Here is a 20180-nt window from a genome sequence, read left to right as displayed (position 1 = left end):
AGACTCTGTCTAAAAAAAAAAAGAAAAGAAAAGAAAAAGAAAATTTATTCTCAGCCCAAAGATAGCAGTTGTTTTGTACTGTTCCTCTGTGTTTTCATTGGTCAGAGTCAGGTAATAGTGAAGCATGTTTCCTAGAAATAGAGTGCATTTTAAAATAAAACATCTCAACCTATCAGATAATATTTAAATTAGGATTCTTCTAATAGTATACAAGCAAATATACTGTGTAACAGATTAACATTTTTATGAGACCTAATGTTACTTTTAATTTCTTGTTTAGTAAATTGATTTGATAATAAATTGAGATGTAATTCACTTTAGCAAACTTACTATTATACAAAATATAACTTAGGTGATTTGTTATGAGTTCATAAAATAATTTTTAAATTTCTGAAAAGGATTGACAAGATTATATCAACATTTTTTTTTAAATTACAAAAGTAGTATCACTTACTGAAAATGTCAAACAACTCAGAAGTGTATAAAGGTAAAATTAGTCTTTCTCTTCCTCTTTTCTACCTTCCATTTCCTGGAGTAATATTTTGGTAATATGTAAACATATATATACATATACCACACTTGGTTTGGGTTTATTTCCTTTAATGGAACATACATGTTCTACAAGCTTTTTTTTTCTTGCAACAGCCTGTGATGGGCACCTTTCAATGTAGGAACATACAGAGTTCATATGTGCATATATGAGCTTTATCGCACATATAGTTAAATAAGAATTTCTTAAATCAATTCCTTTAACCAATTGAAGAATATTCAGATCATCTTCAGGTTTTATTATTATAAACAAAATTTGCAATGAATATCTTGTAGATAGAGTCTATATATCTATTTTTTTGTCTGATAAATTCTTAGAATTGAAAATGCTGGATTGAAGGGAATACACATTTAAAATTGTGATAGGTATTCCAAATTGCCTTCTTAAAAGATAGTACCAGTTTATAACAGTATATTGTAACCTCATGCCTTTTCAAAACTGGGAATTATCATATTCTTTAATATTTTCTAAGCTGTATACAAAAGTTATCTTGTTTTAATTTGCCCTTATGGTATTTGATTTTTGAATGAACTTTTCTATCTTTTTATATATTTATTAACCATTTGGCTTTGTTTTTTATCTGGTTATTTGGCTTTTTAAAATTGGTTAGTAAATGCTTTTTGGACATAATGGTTATTAATCTTTTGTCTATTCTGTTTCTTCCAGTGTGTCAATTGTCATTTACTTTTGTTTATGGTCATTCAACAAATATAAATGTCTAATTTTTATGGAACTTTTTAAATCTAGGAACCAATTTCCCTACATTTTTCCAATCCTTTGTTTAGATCTTTCAATTGTTTTATAGTTTTTATTGCATGTTTCTTATATTTATTCCTACATGTTTTAAAATTTTTAGAAATTGTACTTAAAATTTGAGTGGGATCTTTATTCCCCATAACATTTTTTATTTGGTTATTGGGAAAGTAATGTATATATGTTTGTATGTTTATATGTTTAATACTTATCTTGTAACTGACTAGTTGGTCTCTATTTTTTTTTTTTTTTTTTTTTTTTTTTGAGACAGAGTCTCACTTTGTTGCCCAGGCTAGAGTGAGTGCCGTGGCGTCAGCCTGGCTCACAGCAACCTCAGTCTCCGGGGCTCAGCAATCCTACTGCCTCAGCCTCCCGAGTAGCTGGGACTACAGGCATGCGCCACCATGCCCGGCTAATTTTTTGTATATATATTTTTAGTTGGTCAATTAATTTATTTCTATTTTTTTTTGGTAGAGACGGGGTCTCGCTCAGGCTGGTTTCGAACTCCTGACCTTGAGCAATCCGCCCGCCTCGGCCTCCCAAAGTGCTAGGATTACAGGCGTGAGCCACCGCGCCCGGCCGGTCTCTATTATTAATGCTAGTGGTTTTTCAGTTGATTGTCTAGGTATGCAATTACCTTATTTGCAAATAATGATAATCTTATCCTTTATTTTTTACTATTTTATATATACAATATATATAGGTGTGTCTTATATATATATGTTTAATACTAAGTATATTGTTAACTCTATTCTAATAGATTCCCTTTATTTATTTAAGGAAGTTTACCTCTATTCCAAGTTTAGTATGTTTTTTACCATCAGAAATAGATATTTGCAATAATTATATATTTTTCTTTTGACTATTTTGTAATCAAGTAAATTAATAATTTTCTTGTGTTGAACTTTTGTTTTCTTGAAATAAACATTTTTCATTCTTATTTTATTTGAATAAAAATTTGACTTTATTTAGGACATTTACATACATATATATGTTTGGTTTATGTATTAAACTATGCAGTTAGATTTTGTATTAGGTTATGTAATCCTTGTGGAATGAATTCTGAGGCTTTCTATCCTGAGCTTGGAAGTGTTTAACAATAAAGCAATAATCTTTCTGTTTCTTGAAATTTTGGTAAAATTCACTTATAAAACCTCTTTAGAGGGTACTAAGGGTAAATCTTTATTACTTTTTCAATTTCTTCTGTTGAAGGTTACTGACCTGTTTTTTCCTCTTTTTGAGTCAACTTTTAATTAAATATTATTTATGTAAATATTAATTAGTTAATTTTTTTCAAAATTGTCTATTTTATCTAGATCAGTAGTTCTCCGAGTGTGATCTAGGAACCCCTAAGCATTCAAAAGTATTAATATTTTTATAATATATAATAATTTGCTTTTTTCATTCTCATTTTTTCAAGAGTATACAGTAGAGTTTTCCCTAGGCTACGTGGTATGTACTATTCAGCAAATGAATGTGGAAGCATATATAAAAATCCGGCTATCTTCTATTAAGACATATATATTAAAGAGATTTGCAAAAATGTACCACAATGCCACTCTTCTCACTAAATTATTTTGTTTGAAAAATGTATTTTTCCAAAAAAAATTATTTATGGTAACATGTAATGGATTTATTGCTGTCTTATTAATTTTAAATGAATTATTATTTTTTAAAACATAGTTTAATTAATAATACAGTAAGTATTGATAGCTATGACTAGCATAAACAAAAGCTGTTGGGGGCCTCAAAAACTTTAAAGAATGGACCATGTTGTTTAACCAAAATGTTTGAGAGCCACTGATCTAGATATAACAATTTAATTTTTTTGAAGGTATGTGTAGGTACTCATCTTCTATAATTCCTTAAATCTTCTTCTATTTTTTTTTTAATAGAGACAGGGTCTTGCTTTGTCACCTAATTTGTTGGAGTGCAAATTAGGCACTCACTGCGGCCTTGAACTCTTGGGCTCATGAGATCCTCCTGCCTCAGCCTCCCAGGCAGCTGGGACTAGAGGCGTGAGCTACTCTCCCTGGCTAATTTATTTTTGTTTTTGTAGAGATGGAGTCTCGCTGTTGCCCAGGCTGGTCTTGAACTCCTGGCCTCAAGCAATATTCCCATCTCGGCCTCCCAAAGTATTGGGATTACAGGTGTGAGCCACCATGCCTGGCCTCTTTAATTTTCTTTAAATAGAATATTCTACCATACATGTAAATATGTTTATGTCTATATGTGCATCCTTGCACATATGAATGTGCATCCTTGTTTTTACACATATATTGTGTGTCTCTGTTCATGTGTGCTTGTGAGCAGAACTGCAACTTGGATGGAAGCATTGGCCTAGTTGGTGTTTTGGGTCCTCCTTGTGGCTGATTTTGTCCATAGACCAAGTTTATAGAAGTGATTTAGATATGTGAGCTAGTAGACTTCTGACGATAGTCCTGGATGAAAGGAATAGAGTTCCCTATCCCAGGGCAGGAGGAATTGGAGGCTCCTTGAAGGAAGTTGGTGTTTAAGGCCAGCCTCATCTGAGGGTTGCACTGGATTTCTTGAAACCCATGTTGTGCTCAAGACAGGAATTCAGAAGTGTCCTTAGACTAGGGCTTCACTGTACAAAGTCCTGACCACTATGAATGTATCAGTGAGGATGCTGGTTCTCTAAAATCAGATTCAAAGAGGAAATACATTTGCACTTCTCAGCCACACCCAGTTGCCAACAGATGTTTATTGGTTTTTTGCATCACTGATGTTAACTCTAGAGTTACCTGAAATTCAATTGCCAAGTTATCTCTCATTGTTACATGACACTAAAGGATAAGACAGCCATATCTATCTTTATTTATTTCATCTATCCCAGAGTCTTTCATTCGTTTCAGCTGTTTTGTCTCTTCTGTTCCCCCTCACTGCCTCTACTCCTATTCCACCCCACTTGTACAATTTCCTCTTATGGTTATTTCCAATCAAATCCTTCAGAACTAAGCAAACATCAGCACCTACAGTGTTGAGAGATGCAATGGAAAATTCCTTAAAATTTACAATATAGAAATAGCAATTCTGGGAACTGGGTTAATAGAGCTGAATAACTAGTTTGGCCCTGCAGATTCATTCTATCTTTGCTGATCTGTCCTTGCTTTTCCCTTCTCACTTGTCCAGAAAGAAAATGTTCAGCCTTTTTAGTGCTATCTAAAGGTTTTTATTGCCAAAGTAGCAGGAAAACCTAGAGTTAACCTAGGTCTCACTTCATTTTCTTTTTACTCAGCTGTGTAGGGTAAGATAATATAGAGGATTTTGATGGGTTCTTAAACATGGCTGACATGAGTTTATTCATCAGAGAAGACACCCAGATTCAGTCTGTTGCACACAGACTGAATCTCTGTGTCTTTTCACCACAGGGTCTGACAGCTGAGACTCTGGGGGAAAGAAAAGAGTAGGATTGGAGCAGGAAGGTGGTGGGGGTGAGGAGACAGTGGTGCAGTCAATACAGTGATAGGGTCAAGTAGTGGTTACAGAAGCACAGTCTCCCTTCCTCTCTTACCTTCCTCTTTCTGTCACCACGCCTGAGACACAAGGTGAGGAGCAGGTCTGGTGAGGCAGAAGTTTAAGGTTATAGCAGGCTGGGTGTGGGGAAGAGAAGAAAGAAATCTTCAGCAGTTATTCTGGGTAGAGAGAAGGAAGAGAAGTTTTTCTTGTTACTACTTTATTGAGCCCAGTTCCCAACGGGCTATTTGTGTGCAAGAAAAAATACATAAATGTGTATATGTATATGTGTGTGTGTGTTGGGAGAAGATTTGGGAGCAGGGGGTACTGCTAAATGCCTCCAGCTGCCCACTTGACAGTCATTTCCATATTGGTACAAGTCTATGTTTCTATTACTTTTGTTATTGTGAATGAGACCAAGAGATATATAGGATTCAAAAAACTTTAAAGTCTGAGAGGCCTTGGTGGCAATTTAGAAACCTCAACATCACTGCCAGTCCTCAAGTCTTGCCAATCTGTATCCTCATTATCTCAAGTTGCCTACTTCTCTTCATCCCTACTAGCACTGCCATAATAGATTATTTCTTGCTTGAATTACTGCTTAAGTTTGTCAAATGTCTTCATTTTCCTTAGTTCCTTAAGGACTTTTCTTTGCTTAAAATCCTTCTGTGGCACCATATTGTCTGAAGGCAATATTAAGCCCCTTAACATGGGTGCACTAGTCCTATGATCTAAGTCCTGTGTCCTCCTTTGCATTCCCCAGCACACATCTTAGTTCTTTAGGGACCACTGACTTACAGTTCCCAGAACCTTCCCAGTGCTCTCTGGCTTTTGTATCTTAGGGTTTCCTTTGTTTGGAACATACTTTCCCCATTTACCCATTTAATTCTAAGTAACTGATCCTTCAAAGCAAGCTTGTTGTGTTTTTTTTGTTTTCTGAGTTGCCTGGACTACAGTGCTGTGGCATCAGCCTAGCTCACAGCAACCTCAAATTCCTGGGCTCAAGTGATCCTCTTGCCTCAGCCTCCCGAGTAGCTGAGACTACAGGTGTGTACCACCACACCCGGCTAATTTTTACTATTTTTAATAGAGATGGAGGTCTCACTCTTGCTCATGCTGGTCTCAAATTCCTGAGCTCAAGTGATCCTCCTGCCTTAGCCTCCCAGAGGGCTAGGATTGCAGGGGTGAGCCATCGTAGCTGGCCTTTTCCTGCAAAGTTGAGCTGAGCATTCTTTTTGTGTCCCCGCTAAGTATATCTCTGTCATAGCCCCCTTTCATTAATCTTATTAATACTATAATTTTTTTTTATATAATTTTACTTCCCTTTTTTTTTCTCTCTTATTTCATGAGTTTGCTCATGGACAGAGACTGGTCTTTCATATCTGTATTCTCAGGAAAGATCTCACCACATAGGCAGTACCCCCTAAATAATCAAGTATTGACTCCCTTCATCTTAAGGTTGAGAAACCAAGGCCCAGAGAGAGAAGCCACCTTGGTAGTGATCACACAATATTTAGAAGCAGAGCCAGCCTTTCAGGAATTGTAGACACAGATGTCTGTAAGGGCCAGGTAGGCAACAAAAATGAGAAAAGTGGGCTGGGCACATTGGCTCATTTTTCTGGAATGTATGACTTTCTTATACTATATGTGTGATGAATATTTGGTACAAGAAATATTTTATTTTCCTCTTAAACTGCCACATGAGAAAGATGGTAGTATGCAAATGATGATTGTGATTTGATGAATTACAGAAGATTCAAAGATCAAATGTTCCTTTTCTATGGTGCCATGAGACTTTTGTGTATACATAAATGTGGATCTTCTCATGTTACAGTTTCAGTCTTGAGTTCATGTCCTAGCTTGGCACTGAAAACCTTCTGACCTTTCCAGTTTCATTATTGAACCCCTGCCTTCATTTATGCACACACATACATACTCTAAGCTCCAACTTTACTGAATTGTAGTTCACCAACATGCCTTTTTTTAAGAAAAAAAATTGATTCCTAAATATTAGGGGGTACAAGTGTTCATGTTACATGGATAGATTGTATAATGCTGAAGTCAGGGCTTTTAGTGTGCCTACCACCAGAATAGTGTACATTGTGCCAAATAGGTAAGTTTTTATCTGTAACCCCCCTACTACCTCTGCTTCAATCAACCTCAATCCCTCGTTCCACTGTCACCCACTCTCACTGGTGCTAGATGAACTTCTAGTTCAGAACCCTAAGCTCAAAAGCCATTCGCAGTTCTAGACCTTCCAGTCTATGGTCGGGGGAGAGAGAGAGAGAGAGAGAGAGAGAGAGAGAGAGAGAGAGAGAGAGAGAGAGAGAGAGAGAGAGAGAGAGAACGAACACATGCATGTGTTAGTGTTACCAGGGTATATAAGCACTTTAGCAAGCACTTATTCAAGTGCCCCATTTAGAACTTGCCTAAAATTCTCAAAGTTAAGCATAGTCCAGGATTAAATTGTGTGGTTCCTGAATTTTCAGGAGGTGACATACTGCCTCTGGTATCAGATTTGATTAAACTTGATAACTTTAATGCCATTTGGTTCTACTGGGGAGAAAGAATTTAATTGCTTACTCTAGAGAGTGGATTCTTTTCTATTGACTAAGGAATAGAACATTTATTAAATTATCTTGGTGACCTGAAAGGGAAAAAATATGCTTTTGCCAGAAGCAGGTCCAGGGCATTATTAGCATGTGGTAAAAATTGAATAATTGAGCAATACTGACTTCTTTGGGATTCAGCCTTCTAGCCCCTGCTGTGTGATTAGTTCTGTCCAACCTGCTGGCATGCTTGAGCAGGGAGCCTGCAGAGGATTAGGAAGGAAAAACCCTTTAGCAAGTCTCAGGTACTGAAGACATTTGATTTAATTTCACATTAAACATGGTTATTCAGTTTCCCTTGGCAGCCTCTAGTTCTGCCCTACTTTATAATCAAGGGATGGCAGACTTGATGGCATCATCTGGAAGTGACTGTAGAGAACAGCATTTGCCTCAAAAGGAGAGACACAAAGTTCACTGAGAAAAGACAGAAGAGTCTGAGGTCCCTTAAAGAAGAGACAGATGGTTCTCTGTAAGTCAGATTTCTAATCGAAGAGGGAGGTTCTGGAACTACCTACGGCAGAGCAGTTTGAGGATATGAAGACATGGGATCAAGTCCTGGGAACCTTTTAAAGGGTAAATCTGAATTTTATTATTTGTAAGTTGCAGATAAGGTTTCAGCCCAACAACAATAATAACTACCAGTTATTCAGTACACTCCAGCAATCTTACTTGGTTCTTTACAAATGCAATTTCATTAAACTTACAATATCCCTGCAAGGGCAGTGTTAATATCCCTGTATATTTGAGGAAATAAGTATTTCTAGATCTTTTAAAGTATGAGGCTGAAGAAAGGATGGGACAAAATTGACCATAGGGTCTCAGCTGTAGGAGACCATTATTTATTTTTTCAATGATCTCCAAGTCTTATAAGTCTCAATAGCCTTCATTATAAAATAGTGTACTAACAATGTCCATTAATGATAACATTTAGCCATCCAGAAAAGTTTATAGTCATCTTAATCCAACTCTCTCATTTTACTCTTTAGGAAATTGAGTCCCATAGATTAAGTAAAGCCTAAAGCCAGGTTTCCTGACTTGTGCTAATTTGTGTATTATAATACCATGCCCATGAACTTTGAAATTGGGCTTGAATAAATATGGAAGGAAGGAAGGAATGGGTCTTACAGTACTACTGCAAATGGTGTTAGATTGAGCTAGCAGAGTAAACAAACTAACAGATCAAAAGGTACTGGGGAGACATTCAGGTACCAGGAACAGTTCTTACTTAGCTGGTGATTAATTTACTCTGTTTGGCTCAAGTCTGAGAGAATTAATGTACCTAATGTTTCTGAATGATCATTAGTCTTTAGACATCTCTAGAGTCTCGTTTGTCACTTGAAGGAAGTCCTGTCAGTTTAGAAGGATGGGGCTCTATATTTGAACCACAGCATATACTTAAATGAAACCATGTCTTGAGTGGATGTGAATGATGACTGGACATTTTTGTGACATGTAGAAGCAGAGACTACATATGGTATTTTATGGACTTTATATATATATATATATATTCCTGTTATGTTTACAAATGTTATATACTGTGGCAGGACATGAATTACTTTTCTTTAAGGTGAAAGCTGTGGGAGTCTAATGGAAAACTGAGAAATCTTAGTATCATGTACTCATTCTGCAAAGCATTTTACATAAATTTCATTTAATCCTCATAACTGTGATTTTGAATGTTATTGTCTTCATTTTAATAATTTTTTTCAGTTTATTAATCCTTCCCAGAATGTTTTCCCTAATATTTATTATGAAAGTTTTCAAACATATATAGAAAAGTTGAAAGAATTATTAGTGAACAGCCATATAGCCACTTAGATTCTGTAATTGTTACTATTCTTTAAATATTTGCTTTATTATATATCTAGCCATCCATTTATCCATCTTTTTGTTGTATTTCAAAATGAATTGTAGACATTACTACATTTTACCTTTGAACACTTAAGCGTAGATATCATTAACTAGATAGAGTTAAAAATGTTAGCCTTAATTTACAAAACAAATAAAACCTTGGGTCTTCAGTTGTATGTTTTAGGGACTGTGCACTTAGTCACTTTGGGCTTTCCCCCATGAAATAATAAGATATTTTAAATGTAAGCTACACATGCTAAGAAACACTCATACCTCATTAATGAGAAATAGAAATCTATAGGGAGGAGGGGGATACCCTGTTGAATTCCTAGGCCACAGCAAGCCAGCATTGCAAAGTGAAATCTTACCTCATTTCTGATTTTAAATGAGAGTGAAGTCATTGCCACATTTCAGAACACTGACTCCTCTCCTAAAAAGGGGAGTTTGATTAGCAAATTAGTTAAGCACTTCAGCAATGGTATTGGGACTTAATTTCACTGACATTTTCCTCCTTTTTTTTTCTGGGTGTGACTAAATTGTCTACAGCATGCTGCATGGTTGCTGGTAAAACAGGAAATGGGGTAAGTAATTTAGGGAGGGAATTTTTACTACCTTTTAAATACAGGCTATCTGATGCTTAAAGTACTTTTACTACTATCTGTTTTCTAGAGTAAATTCACTAGCTACTAAAGAAATTGACTAGATTTATTGTATAAATTTAGGGTGTCACCTTTGTTTAATTAGTTTATTTGCATAGCATATTAGTAGTTCATTAAAACAGATTCATTTTATGTGTGATGATTTAATGTTAATGTAAATACATATTTTATATGCATTAGGCACTTATATAATGTAGTTTAGGAAGTTATTTTAAAAGAATACATTTTATATTGGTCTTACAAACTAAATTATAAAACTATGCCACAAAAAATAAAAAGTAAGATCCTAGCTAAGACAGAAAACAGTGAGTTTGTACATAGATCAGACATAGAAAACATAAGTTCACAATTTTTTATCTGAAACCCTTGCAGGCCCAATGTGTTTTGAAATTTAGAATTTTGGGATTTTAAAAATCTAATATAGTGTTTAATATCATACATATATATCATACCTTTCCCCTCCAGGGTCTGGAGTAATACTGTATAATCAAACATTAATATTTCTACAATGAACATGAATATTCACACTAAGTTTGATAAACAAAGTCTTTAAATAACCTCATGCATTCAAATCAGGATTTGATTGCCAACTGAGTTCAACAAAAACAAATTTAATTGTCCAGCCTTTTTGAGTTTAGAACTAAAAATTCTGTACTAATATAAGAAGGGCCAGGTGACTGTTGGAGGTTCCTGCGTATTCTGGAGAGAAAAGCCCAGAGAGAAGTTTAGATTTCTATATTAGAATCCCATACTTGGTTAAGTGACTTATAGAAAAAGTAATTAGTTTGGCTTTTTTGTTTTGTGTTTCACACCCGCATTTTTAAAAGGGTAATAACCACATATTTATCAAAGGTTTGGGGGTTTAATTAGGTTTTATTAAATTAGTCTCAAATGCTTATGATTCTGGTATAATAACAAAATTTGATCCTGTGTTTCTAGAAATTTATTAGTGTAGTCAGAACATGCTTTTTTCTAAATGGTTTCAGTTTAAATCCACATTGCTTATGAGTTACTGTTTTTATTACTTATCAAAAAATTTTAACCTAAGCTTAGTTCTTCCAAAAGACCCTGATTGATACAAGGATACTAGAACAGAAAACATATAGAACATTGATTTTTTTTTTCTTTAGAGTCCCTAGTTCATTCTATGTTGAAAAGATTGTGGAGGAATTGCCAGTAAAGAATCAATTCAGGGAATTTAGAAAAAATTAATTGCCTTGCATATTTGGTTCATCTTTCTTCTAGAATAGTGGTTATGCTGTATCTATAGCAAAAGTGATTACAACTGACATCCTCATCAGTCATTATGTGACAGAGAGGAGAGAAATGCAGTTACTAAGTACTAAATGGGGACTGAATTTACTTTAGTGAGTACTAATCCTTCTAAAGGATTAATTATTATATTTTTGCCTTATAAGTAAGGCTAAGGTTTCTAAGCTGTCTGTTAACCCTTTCTGCTGGCTCTTAATCTGGAGGGGAAAAATACCTGTAGTTGAAATATTTTAACTGGACTAAGATGCTCTAAATATATTTCAAAGAATGTGGAAGATTTAAAACACCAGTTTTCATAAATACATAATGAGTAAATGTTTAACTCATTTTTTAGGATTGGGTTTTGCTATAACCCTTTGAACTTTATAGAATCTAAACAATTTTTAAAATAGTTTTGATTCTTGTTTTTTTTGAGACAGAGTCTCACTTTGTTGCCCAGGCTAGAGTAAATGCCGTGGCATCAGCCTAGCTCACAGCAACCTCAAACTCCTGGGCTCGAGCAATCCTGCTGCCTCAGCCTCCCGAGTAGCTGGGACTACAGGCATTAGCCCCATGCCCGGCTAATTTTTTCTATATATATTAGTTGGCCAATTAATTTCTATTTTTTATAGTAGAGACAGGGTCTCGCTGTTGCTCAGGTTGGTTTTGAACTCCTGACCTTGAGCAATCCGCCTGCCTAGGCCTCCCAGGATGCTAGGATTACAGGTGTGAGCCACCGCACCCAGCCGATTCTTGTATTTTCATTTCAACTCTTTATCCTTTAAAATGTATTCTCATACATTATTTACTTTCAACTGTGATGCATTTTTGTGCAAATATCATTGATTAATTAAACTGTTGATACAATATCAGGATAGTCTTTTACAATACTAAATGTTTCTGATATTTGGAGAATTAGGAACAGTTTATGAACCTGAAACATTTAGTGTTTGAAGAAGTTCTGAAATGTAGAGAAGTAATTTGGTTATTTGTCAGATGTAGAGCTTATCTGGGTATTTCATTGTTAAACCACAATCCCAAAGTCTATGAAAACACTCTCTGTAACTGTTATATTCTCAGCTGGATACAGAATGGGTAGATCAACTATTTCTTAATTTGCATTTTTAGAGGCACAATGATCTTTATTCTTTTTTTTCCTGATCAATTAAATTTAGCCATTAGCTAAAATACATTTGTTTTCTACCTGTAGTTAGTAGTGTCTTTCAGTCTTGCAGAATTTAATTACAATGGATGATTGCCTATAAGTAGTAATTTTTATCAATGAAAATCAGGCATTAAAGGGGATTATTCACAAGTTGGCCCTTACATCTCTTTTGTTAAAAGCAGCCCTGCAAATAGCCATAAGGCTGGTTTGAAGTTTTAATTATTTGATTGATGTGAGCTTGTTAGTAATATCCCGGTATTCTTAGTGGAGTAGAGCAGTTTTAACAATACCATACCATATTTTTCATTCCTTTTACCTCAGGTTCCTTTCTGTCACAATTTTAGGTTACAAACTTAAGCTGGAACTCATAATGGGGACTTCCGATTATTGGCTCATAAATAGATTTGGATGATGTCAGATTTTTATTCAGAAATTTACCTGATAGTACATCAATGAACATTTCAGAACATTGATACTTCAGAACTTAATATATCTTATTCAGCAGTAAAAGAAAAAATATAGCTTTTACATTGATTTCCCCAAAATAAGCGCCATTTTCAGCAGGAGGGGAGATGCAAACACTTTAAATATGGATGGTATTATGATAATATACAGTTTTGTAGTTTGTGAGCAATAAACAATCATCTCTATTTCATCTTTCTGTCTTCTGATATATAAATTCTGGAATCTGGCAATTCTAGCTCAGAAGAACCCATTAGTGTGCTTTGTCTTTGAAGATTTAAAAATTGTCTCATATACTATTAGAAAAAGTAGTTCTATGATTCCACCCACTAGAATATAAGTTTCATGAGGTGAGGCTTTTTTTGTCTATTTTGTTCTCTGCTTTCTATCTAATGCATAGAGTTCCTTGGCACATAGTAGGCATTCAGTCAATATTTTTTTAACAATTGCATAAATTCTTGCCTTTAATAGAAAAAGTGAAGTTTTTCATGTCAGTGAATTAATGTTTATGTTATTCAGAAAGCAGAGTCTGTCGCTGGGAAGAAATGATATAGTTCAGCTAAAAGAAGCCTACAAATGGATAACTCACCCCCTGTTTTCAGAGGAACTGGGTGTTCCCATTGATGGAAAGGTATTGGGTCATCAGCATTGTTAATTTCATTCTCTGATTTTACTAGTTTTACTTCATTATATGGGAGAGTTTGGGTTAGCCAAAGGAATCTTCTTTTTAAATAATCCAGTGAAGGATTTTTAAGCTTTTAAGATTGTAATTTCTAATTGTGTTAAGTTGAGGTTCAAGCCATTCTTCTTTTTTTTACCCCCAAAGAGTTCTTTGTGATCCAAGACACTTATGAATATAACAGGTGCAGTGTACCCTATTTGAGCTTAAAAGGTTAGAAATGAATCTTTGCCTTTAATGTATTTATAGTTTAATTGTAGGAACAGAATTACTGATATAAAGCAATATACAAATAACTGTGAGCAAGTGTATAGTCAACTCTAGACTATTTAATTTTGGTTTATCTATGGCTAATCTTGTTTTCAAATACATAGAATCTATTCAACTACAGTGAAAGTGGGCTCAGTCTATCCTACCTTGTTGGTATCTCAAATCCCTCTGTTTAATCTTAGGCAATAAGTGTCTTTAAAACCAGAACACTCCCCTTTTCCAGAGCAGACCTTGCCTCAGTCTCTGGAATGGATTGAACTTCAGGAAAGAGCTCAATAGATTTCCGTATGTGAAAACAGAACATATTCTCAGGTCATCTTAAATTCAATTTTAATAGTATGGCCTCATTGCTTCATCATTTTGCTTGAAGGAAATTCCCTGAATATCAGATACACCCCTATTCAAGTAAAATCACAAAACCATCTTCTAAAGCTTGTTTTTTTTAACCATTCTGAATTATATAGCTGTATTTCCTTCTGTTAGTAAGAATAAGTTCTGACTGTTCCTTAAACTGAATATTGAGAAAATAGAAAATAAAACCACTTCACAGATAGTATAAAGAGGAAATGAGGTAATGAAAGTACTTTGGAAATTAGAGAAGTCATTAATGCAAAATATTTTTACCTCAAATTTCAGTTTTCAAGTGTAACTCATTTTACATGTTGAATCAGTGAGAACAGAAAACAGAAAACAAAAGATGCAATAATGTTATAGATTCAGGTTGAGTGAAGCTTTCTTGAATAAAAGGAATGTATTATTCATTTTAATTTTATTTTGTGGATTAGAATAAGGAACAAAACACCTGCTATTCATTATTATGATTCTAGAGTAGCTATAACAGGGTTGTTGATCTAATGAATTCAGTAAATACAAAAATCAATAAATATAGAACTCAAAACAGACAAAATTTTAATATGGTATGATTTTTTTCAATGTATAATTTTGTATATTCTCCAGGGAGGAAAAAGTTTATAGAGTATGAAATTGTGCCTTTTTGGTGTGTAAGAATGTTCATTGTATTATTTTTTTAATAACAAAAATTTTCTACAATTTAACTGTCCAACAGTCCCTAGAGTTGAAAAGATATCCATGATGTAATATTAAATAAAGCAATTTTCCAAAAGCTTGTTTAATATCTCAAAAATTATATATACATGTTTTCATTAAAATGGCTAGAAAGAAACACACCAAACTGTTAATAATTGTAAAGTGGGAGTGAAAAACCATCCTGTATTTATTTTATAATTTATGTGTATCACTTTTATAATAAAACAAAACATTAACATCTCTTTTTTAAAACTCAAATCCATTAAGAAATTTGAGCACTTTAAAAAGAAGCTTCATACAGTTTTTAAGGATGTGAATAAAATGTGTTTTTGCCTTGCTAATAATTCTTTTTTTTTTCCTTTTATTTCATCATATTATGGAAGTACAGATATTGTTAGGGTTACAAATATTGCCCCTGCCCCCTCTCCCTCCCCCCATGTGTCCAATCCCCGGGTGGTGTGCACCACACACGTTATGAAAGCATACACCTCTTTCCTCCTCCCCCCTCCCACCTGCCCACCACCCAATAAAAAGGTTTTTTTTGCCTTGCTAATAATTCTAATCATAGTATTAACAGAATAATTCTTCATTTTCTAATCTCTTTCTAATTCTCTGAATTCCCATTTAGCTTCATACCTAATTTACATATTTGTCTAAAAATAATACAAATTTATTTAAAAATTTACTTTAAACCTTTTTGGTAGGATCACTAATGACTGAGTTGTAGAAATTAAAATAAATAAAAAAGTAAACAAACTATTTCCTTTACAGCTGCCCTGTGAACAAGCTGATATGAGAGCAGTAATATTTCCAGTTTTCCTTGGCACTCTTCTTCTGAGCTAATCTTTGAGAATTAATTTATATTTCTATTCATAAGTTGTTAGATGTTAGTTTCCTTTTGCTCATTTTTAAACTGTCTTTATAATTTTTAGAGCTTGTTTGAAGTGAGTGTGGTGTTTGCTCACCCAGAAACAGTTGAGGATTGCCACTTCCTGTAAGTTGCCACGTAAACAACAATGTCAATTTTGTAAAATTGTTAATCCTGTTTGGTTTTCATGAAAATAGTATTGCTTCTCTTTCTGATGAGCTTTTTAGAACTTGTCATGTCTTAGTAGGTTTAAAATGTGCCCTCTCACTGAGGTTCCTAGGAAAACCAATGCAACTCAACTAGGGATTCATTTTGTCTGCCCTTGATATCCTGAGTTTAGCAGCCATGTTATATAAAATATATTTGAATTATATCAACCCAGAAATGAATTTGTTAACCTTGTATTTTAACTTGAATTTTAGAGGTACGATATGCCCAGATTGTTTCAAGCCAGCCAAAAACAAACAGGTAAGAATTCCCGCTTCTTATTCTTTTTAGTGAGTTAAGTCTGAGCAGAATATTCAAATTAACAGTAAAAAGCATATGCATTAGAATTGTGGCAACTCTGTTATACTAAGAATTAGTCTTTAAATATTTCCACTTGCTACATTTATTTTTATTTCATTCCATTTTTTTCAACCTTTACTTCTGGCTAGGGAGTCGGAGCACACAAACATCCTCATGTTGTGTCAGTGTCTGGGTTGTCCCCTGATGTCAAACTTAGAACCAGTGTTTCAATGATGTACCTATTACCCATTTGGGGAAATGCAGCTTTTAGATTTTAATCCCCCAAATTACAGCATCTGGGAAAATCCATGGTAAGGATCAGTAGTGTTCCAAACTTTCATCTAATATCCATTTTCCAGAAATTGGTGTTTATATAATCCAAAGTAAATTATTTTAATTAGGACAGCCCTGAATTAATATATAGTCTATTTCAAGCTACATTTGCATAAATGACATTTTATTCAAACTCCCCTTTACATTCTAATATTAGCTTATCTTCATGTTACTGAGCAAATTAGTTAGCATGTACTTTTAGTTCATATTATGCCAGCATAGAATGGCATGACACGATATTGGCAATCTTTCACACCCCAGTTATGTAACTGGTTTTGTACACAGAATCTAGCATTCCTACAGTTTTACTGACATCTATTTTGTTGTTGTGGTTGTTAAAAAGAAAATAAGTTTATTATCAGAGATACAGCTGTTGGTCTTAACTCTTGCTCTGACTAATTGCTGGGCCTTTTAGAATTGGGGAAAAAAGTATAACATTAGCCAAATACTCTATGTTGAAATAACTAGAAATGCAGGCCAAGCCTAAAGCTTCCCTACTTTTCTTATATCATGGTAAACTTAGAACATTACCATGTTTGTTGAGTACCCTGAGGTTTAGAGGTAAAGTTACTCCAGGTTGGAAGCAACAGGCCTGGGAGTTTTTATTGACTCAGGCCCTGCCCAGCAGCCCTTTTGAACTAAAAAGATTGATATCTTGGCACAGCTGTAGTCCATTGCTATACCAGTTGGGAAGCTCTGCCCAAATGACCTGTAAGTCATATTTATAATAAAGATCTAGTTTTATTTTTTGTTATCTTTGAGGAAATATTCAAGTTCTAGCATCAAATAATAGGATAAGGAAATTTTTGTCAAAGCATCATAGACACCACACCATTTGGCAAGTGGGAGTTGTAGAGTCTCAAATGTAGTTTTCTGGTCTCATGCCTGGGAGTAAATTAAATGACCTTTTGAGATTTTTTTCAGGCCTAAGATTTCATATCTTATCAAACAGGCATTGAATTTTCAGTTCTAGCGCTATGGTACCTTATAGAACTCCCTAGGGTTCCCCAGAATATGGTTTAGAAAAATCATTGCTTTGGATGATAATAAACTGTTAAGATGCCTACATTGTACTCCTTTTCAGTCAAATGTGATTTCTCATAAGAGAAGAAATAATTGTGATTTATCATAGCAAGCCATCTATATGCACTAATTAGTTCTGGTAGGTCTCCTATGCAGTTTAACTTTTCTTATCTTACAAAAACCAAGGGAGACATTTGTTGTACATGCCCTTCTATTCAGTAGAATGGATTTGTTTACTTTTTTGTCACTGGTGAGTAATACTGAGTTGCTAGATGCCAGGGCAGGCTGGTTGGTTGTTTTATCCCTTACCCTGGGAGCCAACTCCTAAATTATATACTGTGGCTTCTGAAGGGATGTAGGGAAGAAAAAGTAGGTGGATCAATCTGAATTGCTGTTGAGGGCTGGGGAAAAAATTCAAAACATATTTTCTGCAATGTCATTTTTGCATTTGAAGAATCTCATATTTTGAGAGGAGTGGGACAGTACAGTGAAGGAGACCTTTCTGCTAGATTTACCTGGTATTATAGACATAGGCTACCAGATGAAAGAAAGGGTTGTAGAGGTATATCAGTTGCAGAACTGACATGAATGCTTAAGTTTTATTTATGTTCTTGAAAATGTTAAGTATTTCTCCCTTTTAAGGATGTAGAATGTTATAATTTCTCCCATGTTCTATGATGTTTCTCTGATGTTTTCTCATCTAGGTGATAAAATGTCTTTTCTTTTCATTTTACCTTATATAGTCGGTATTCACTAGAATGGCAGTCATGAAAGCTTTGAATAAGATAAAAGAAGAGGATTTCTGCAAGTAAGTAGAAGTGTAGAAACAAAGCATTGTGGAATTTTAGAATAAAGGGAATGTTTGAAATAAACTGGATTATCTCTAAGACAAGACTTGATGTATTTCAGGGACCAGGATTGTGTCTTAGTCATTTTTATATCCCCAATCCCTGGCGCAGTACCTGTCATGTAGCAGTGTTCAATAAATGTTTGTCAAATTAATATTTGAGTTTATGAATCAAGTCCAACTTCTTTATCTTTTATAAGAGGATATTGATATTTAAAGAGGGATTTGACTTATTAAGATTTCAACTAGATAATAGAGAGTGGACCTCAAGCCAGATTTCCTGATGACCCAGTCCAGTGCTATTCCCATTACATCTCTAATCCTGTGTTTCCTAGTATTGCCCACCTCTAGAAGAGGGAGAAGGCAGCTCTTGAGTTTCTTCACTTGTTCATATATGCTGAAATACAATAAATGCAATAAATCTTATATTTTTATTCTCACTGCATTCATTTTATTAAAATAAAATATTATAGTTATCCTTCCAGAAGATCCTTGAATAAATTTCAAACAGTGATGTCATAAAGGAGGTTTCATATATTTTGATAACTAAAATGAGTCTCAGAATAGAAGAATCAGTTCTGAGAAGCAGTTCTAACTGCTTTGTCAAGACACCTTGGGAAAGCATATGAAATGTTCAAGCCATGCATTTGGAATTAAATCCACATCTGGTCATTTTATAGGTAGACTCTAGTCTCTGACTTTAGAAATTCTTAGATTGCAGCCAGAGCATAAAATCATATATTGTTCTTTCCTGTATGTTCTCAATTGGATTGAAGTTTCTTAGCTAAGAGGGCAAATTCTACCATATTCCACTTTTTCTGGCTCTGTGGTCTGATTTCCAAGGTCATAGTTGGAATGAAAAGGAAAAAGAGAGAAAAGTAGTAGAGTACCCTCCCTACAGGTGGGACTTACTCATATGACTGGTCTCTAACTATGCACCAGCTTTACCCAAAAGATTGAGGATCATGTAAGCCAGCAGTTAGCAGCAAGTGACCATGGATAGCAAAATAGTTAAAAAGCCTAGAGGGGCTTCCACTTCACATATATGGATTTTCCCCCCAAATCTCAAAGCTGTTGGAAATTATTATCTGGGAAAATGAGGCCTCTTGAGGTTGAAAGGTAGCAGCAGAGCCCTGATTTACTTACTGTCACTCTCCTGTGTTAAAAGTGGTACTCCAGGCGCCTGATAGACCCTTATTGTTCCAAAACTGAAAGTTAGGGAGAGGCTTATTCGTTGGAATACTCAGGTTCTGTGTGTTTCAGACAATGCTAATTCGTCTTAGTTTTGTGATTCAATATTATGTCTGGAAAATAGTAGCTGTAAAATTTATTTTGTTTTGCAGGCAGTTTCCTTGTCCTCCAAACTCACCAAAGGCTGTATGCACTGTTCTTGAAATTGAATGTGCTCATGGTGCTGTTTTTGTGGCTGGTAAAACGTTTAGTCTAGAATATATGACACTGTGAACTTACTGTCCTTTCTGAAAAACTCAACTGACTCCTCTTCTGTTTTATTCTTATTATTGTTATTAGGTTCTGATTAGTTTACTCTTTAGAGAAATAGAACTAATAGCCAAACTTATTTTAGGTTCTGTAGGCATCCTTAAGGATCACTCAGGAGATTGTTAATTAAAATGTCATGCCAAAGGGAAATGATACTTCCCAGGTTTTAATAGTTTTCATCAGAGATAGCCAAGTAGAAATATGGGTATATGCAGAGACCCAAAACTGGTCAGGAGAAAGGCAGCAGCACAGAGGATATTTTATAACATAAAAGCGAACTTGAAAAAATAAATTATCTCCAAAATGTCTAAATACTTGGCTTCCACCTG

The 20180-nt window shown here is 34.5% G+C and overlaps 1 protein-coding gene across 8 annotated transcripts in view; it reads left to right on the top strand.

Moving 5' to 3' along the window:
• Positions 1 to 20180, top strand: part of PUS10 (pseudouridine synthase 10) — a 69732-nt gene that overhangs the window by 27163 nt on the left and 22389 nt on the right. For all 8 annotated transcript variants that reach the window (XM_012764836.2, XM_012764835.3, XM_012764832.3 and 5 more), the window contains exons 5-10: positions 9787 to 9821; positions 13297 to 13408; positions 15706 to 15767; positions 16064 to 16109; positions 18248 to 18312; positions 19695 to 19780. In XM_012764836.2, coding sequence (XP_012620290.2) covers positions 9787 to 9821; positions 13297 to 13408; positions 15706 to 15767; positions 16064 to 16109; positions 18248 to 18312; positions 19695 to 19780 — 406 coding nt within the window. The remainder of the gene's footprint in view (positions 1 to 9786; positions 9822 to 13296; positions 13409 to 15705; positions 15768 to 16063; positions 16110 to 18247; positions 18313 to 19694; positions 19781 to 20180) is intronic.

The sequence above is a fragment of the Microcebus murinus genome, chromosome 3, assembly GCF_040939455.1.
Source record: "Microcebus murinus isolate Inina chromosome 3, M.murinus_Inina_mat1.0, whole genome shotgun sequence".
Taxonomy (NCBI): Eukaryota; Metazoa; Chordata; class Mammalia; order Primates; family Cheirogaleidae; genus Microcebus; species Microcebus murinus.
The sequence above is the reverse complement of the archived record's forward strand: the minus strand, read 5'-3'. Positions and strand labels throughout refer to the sequence as shown.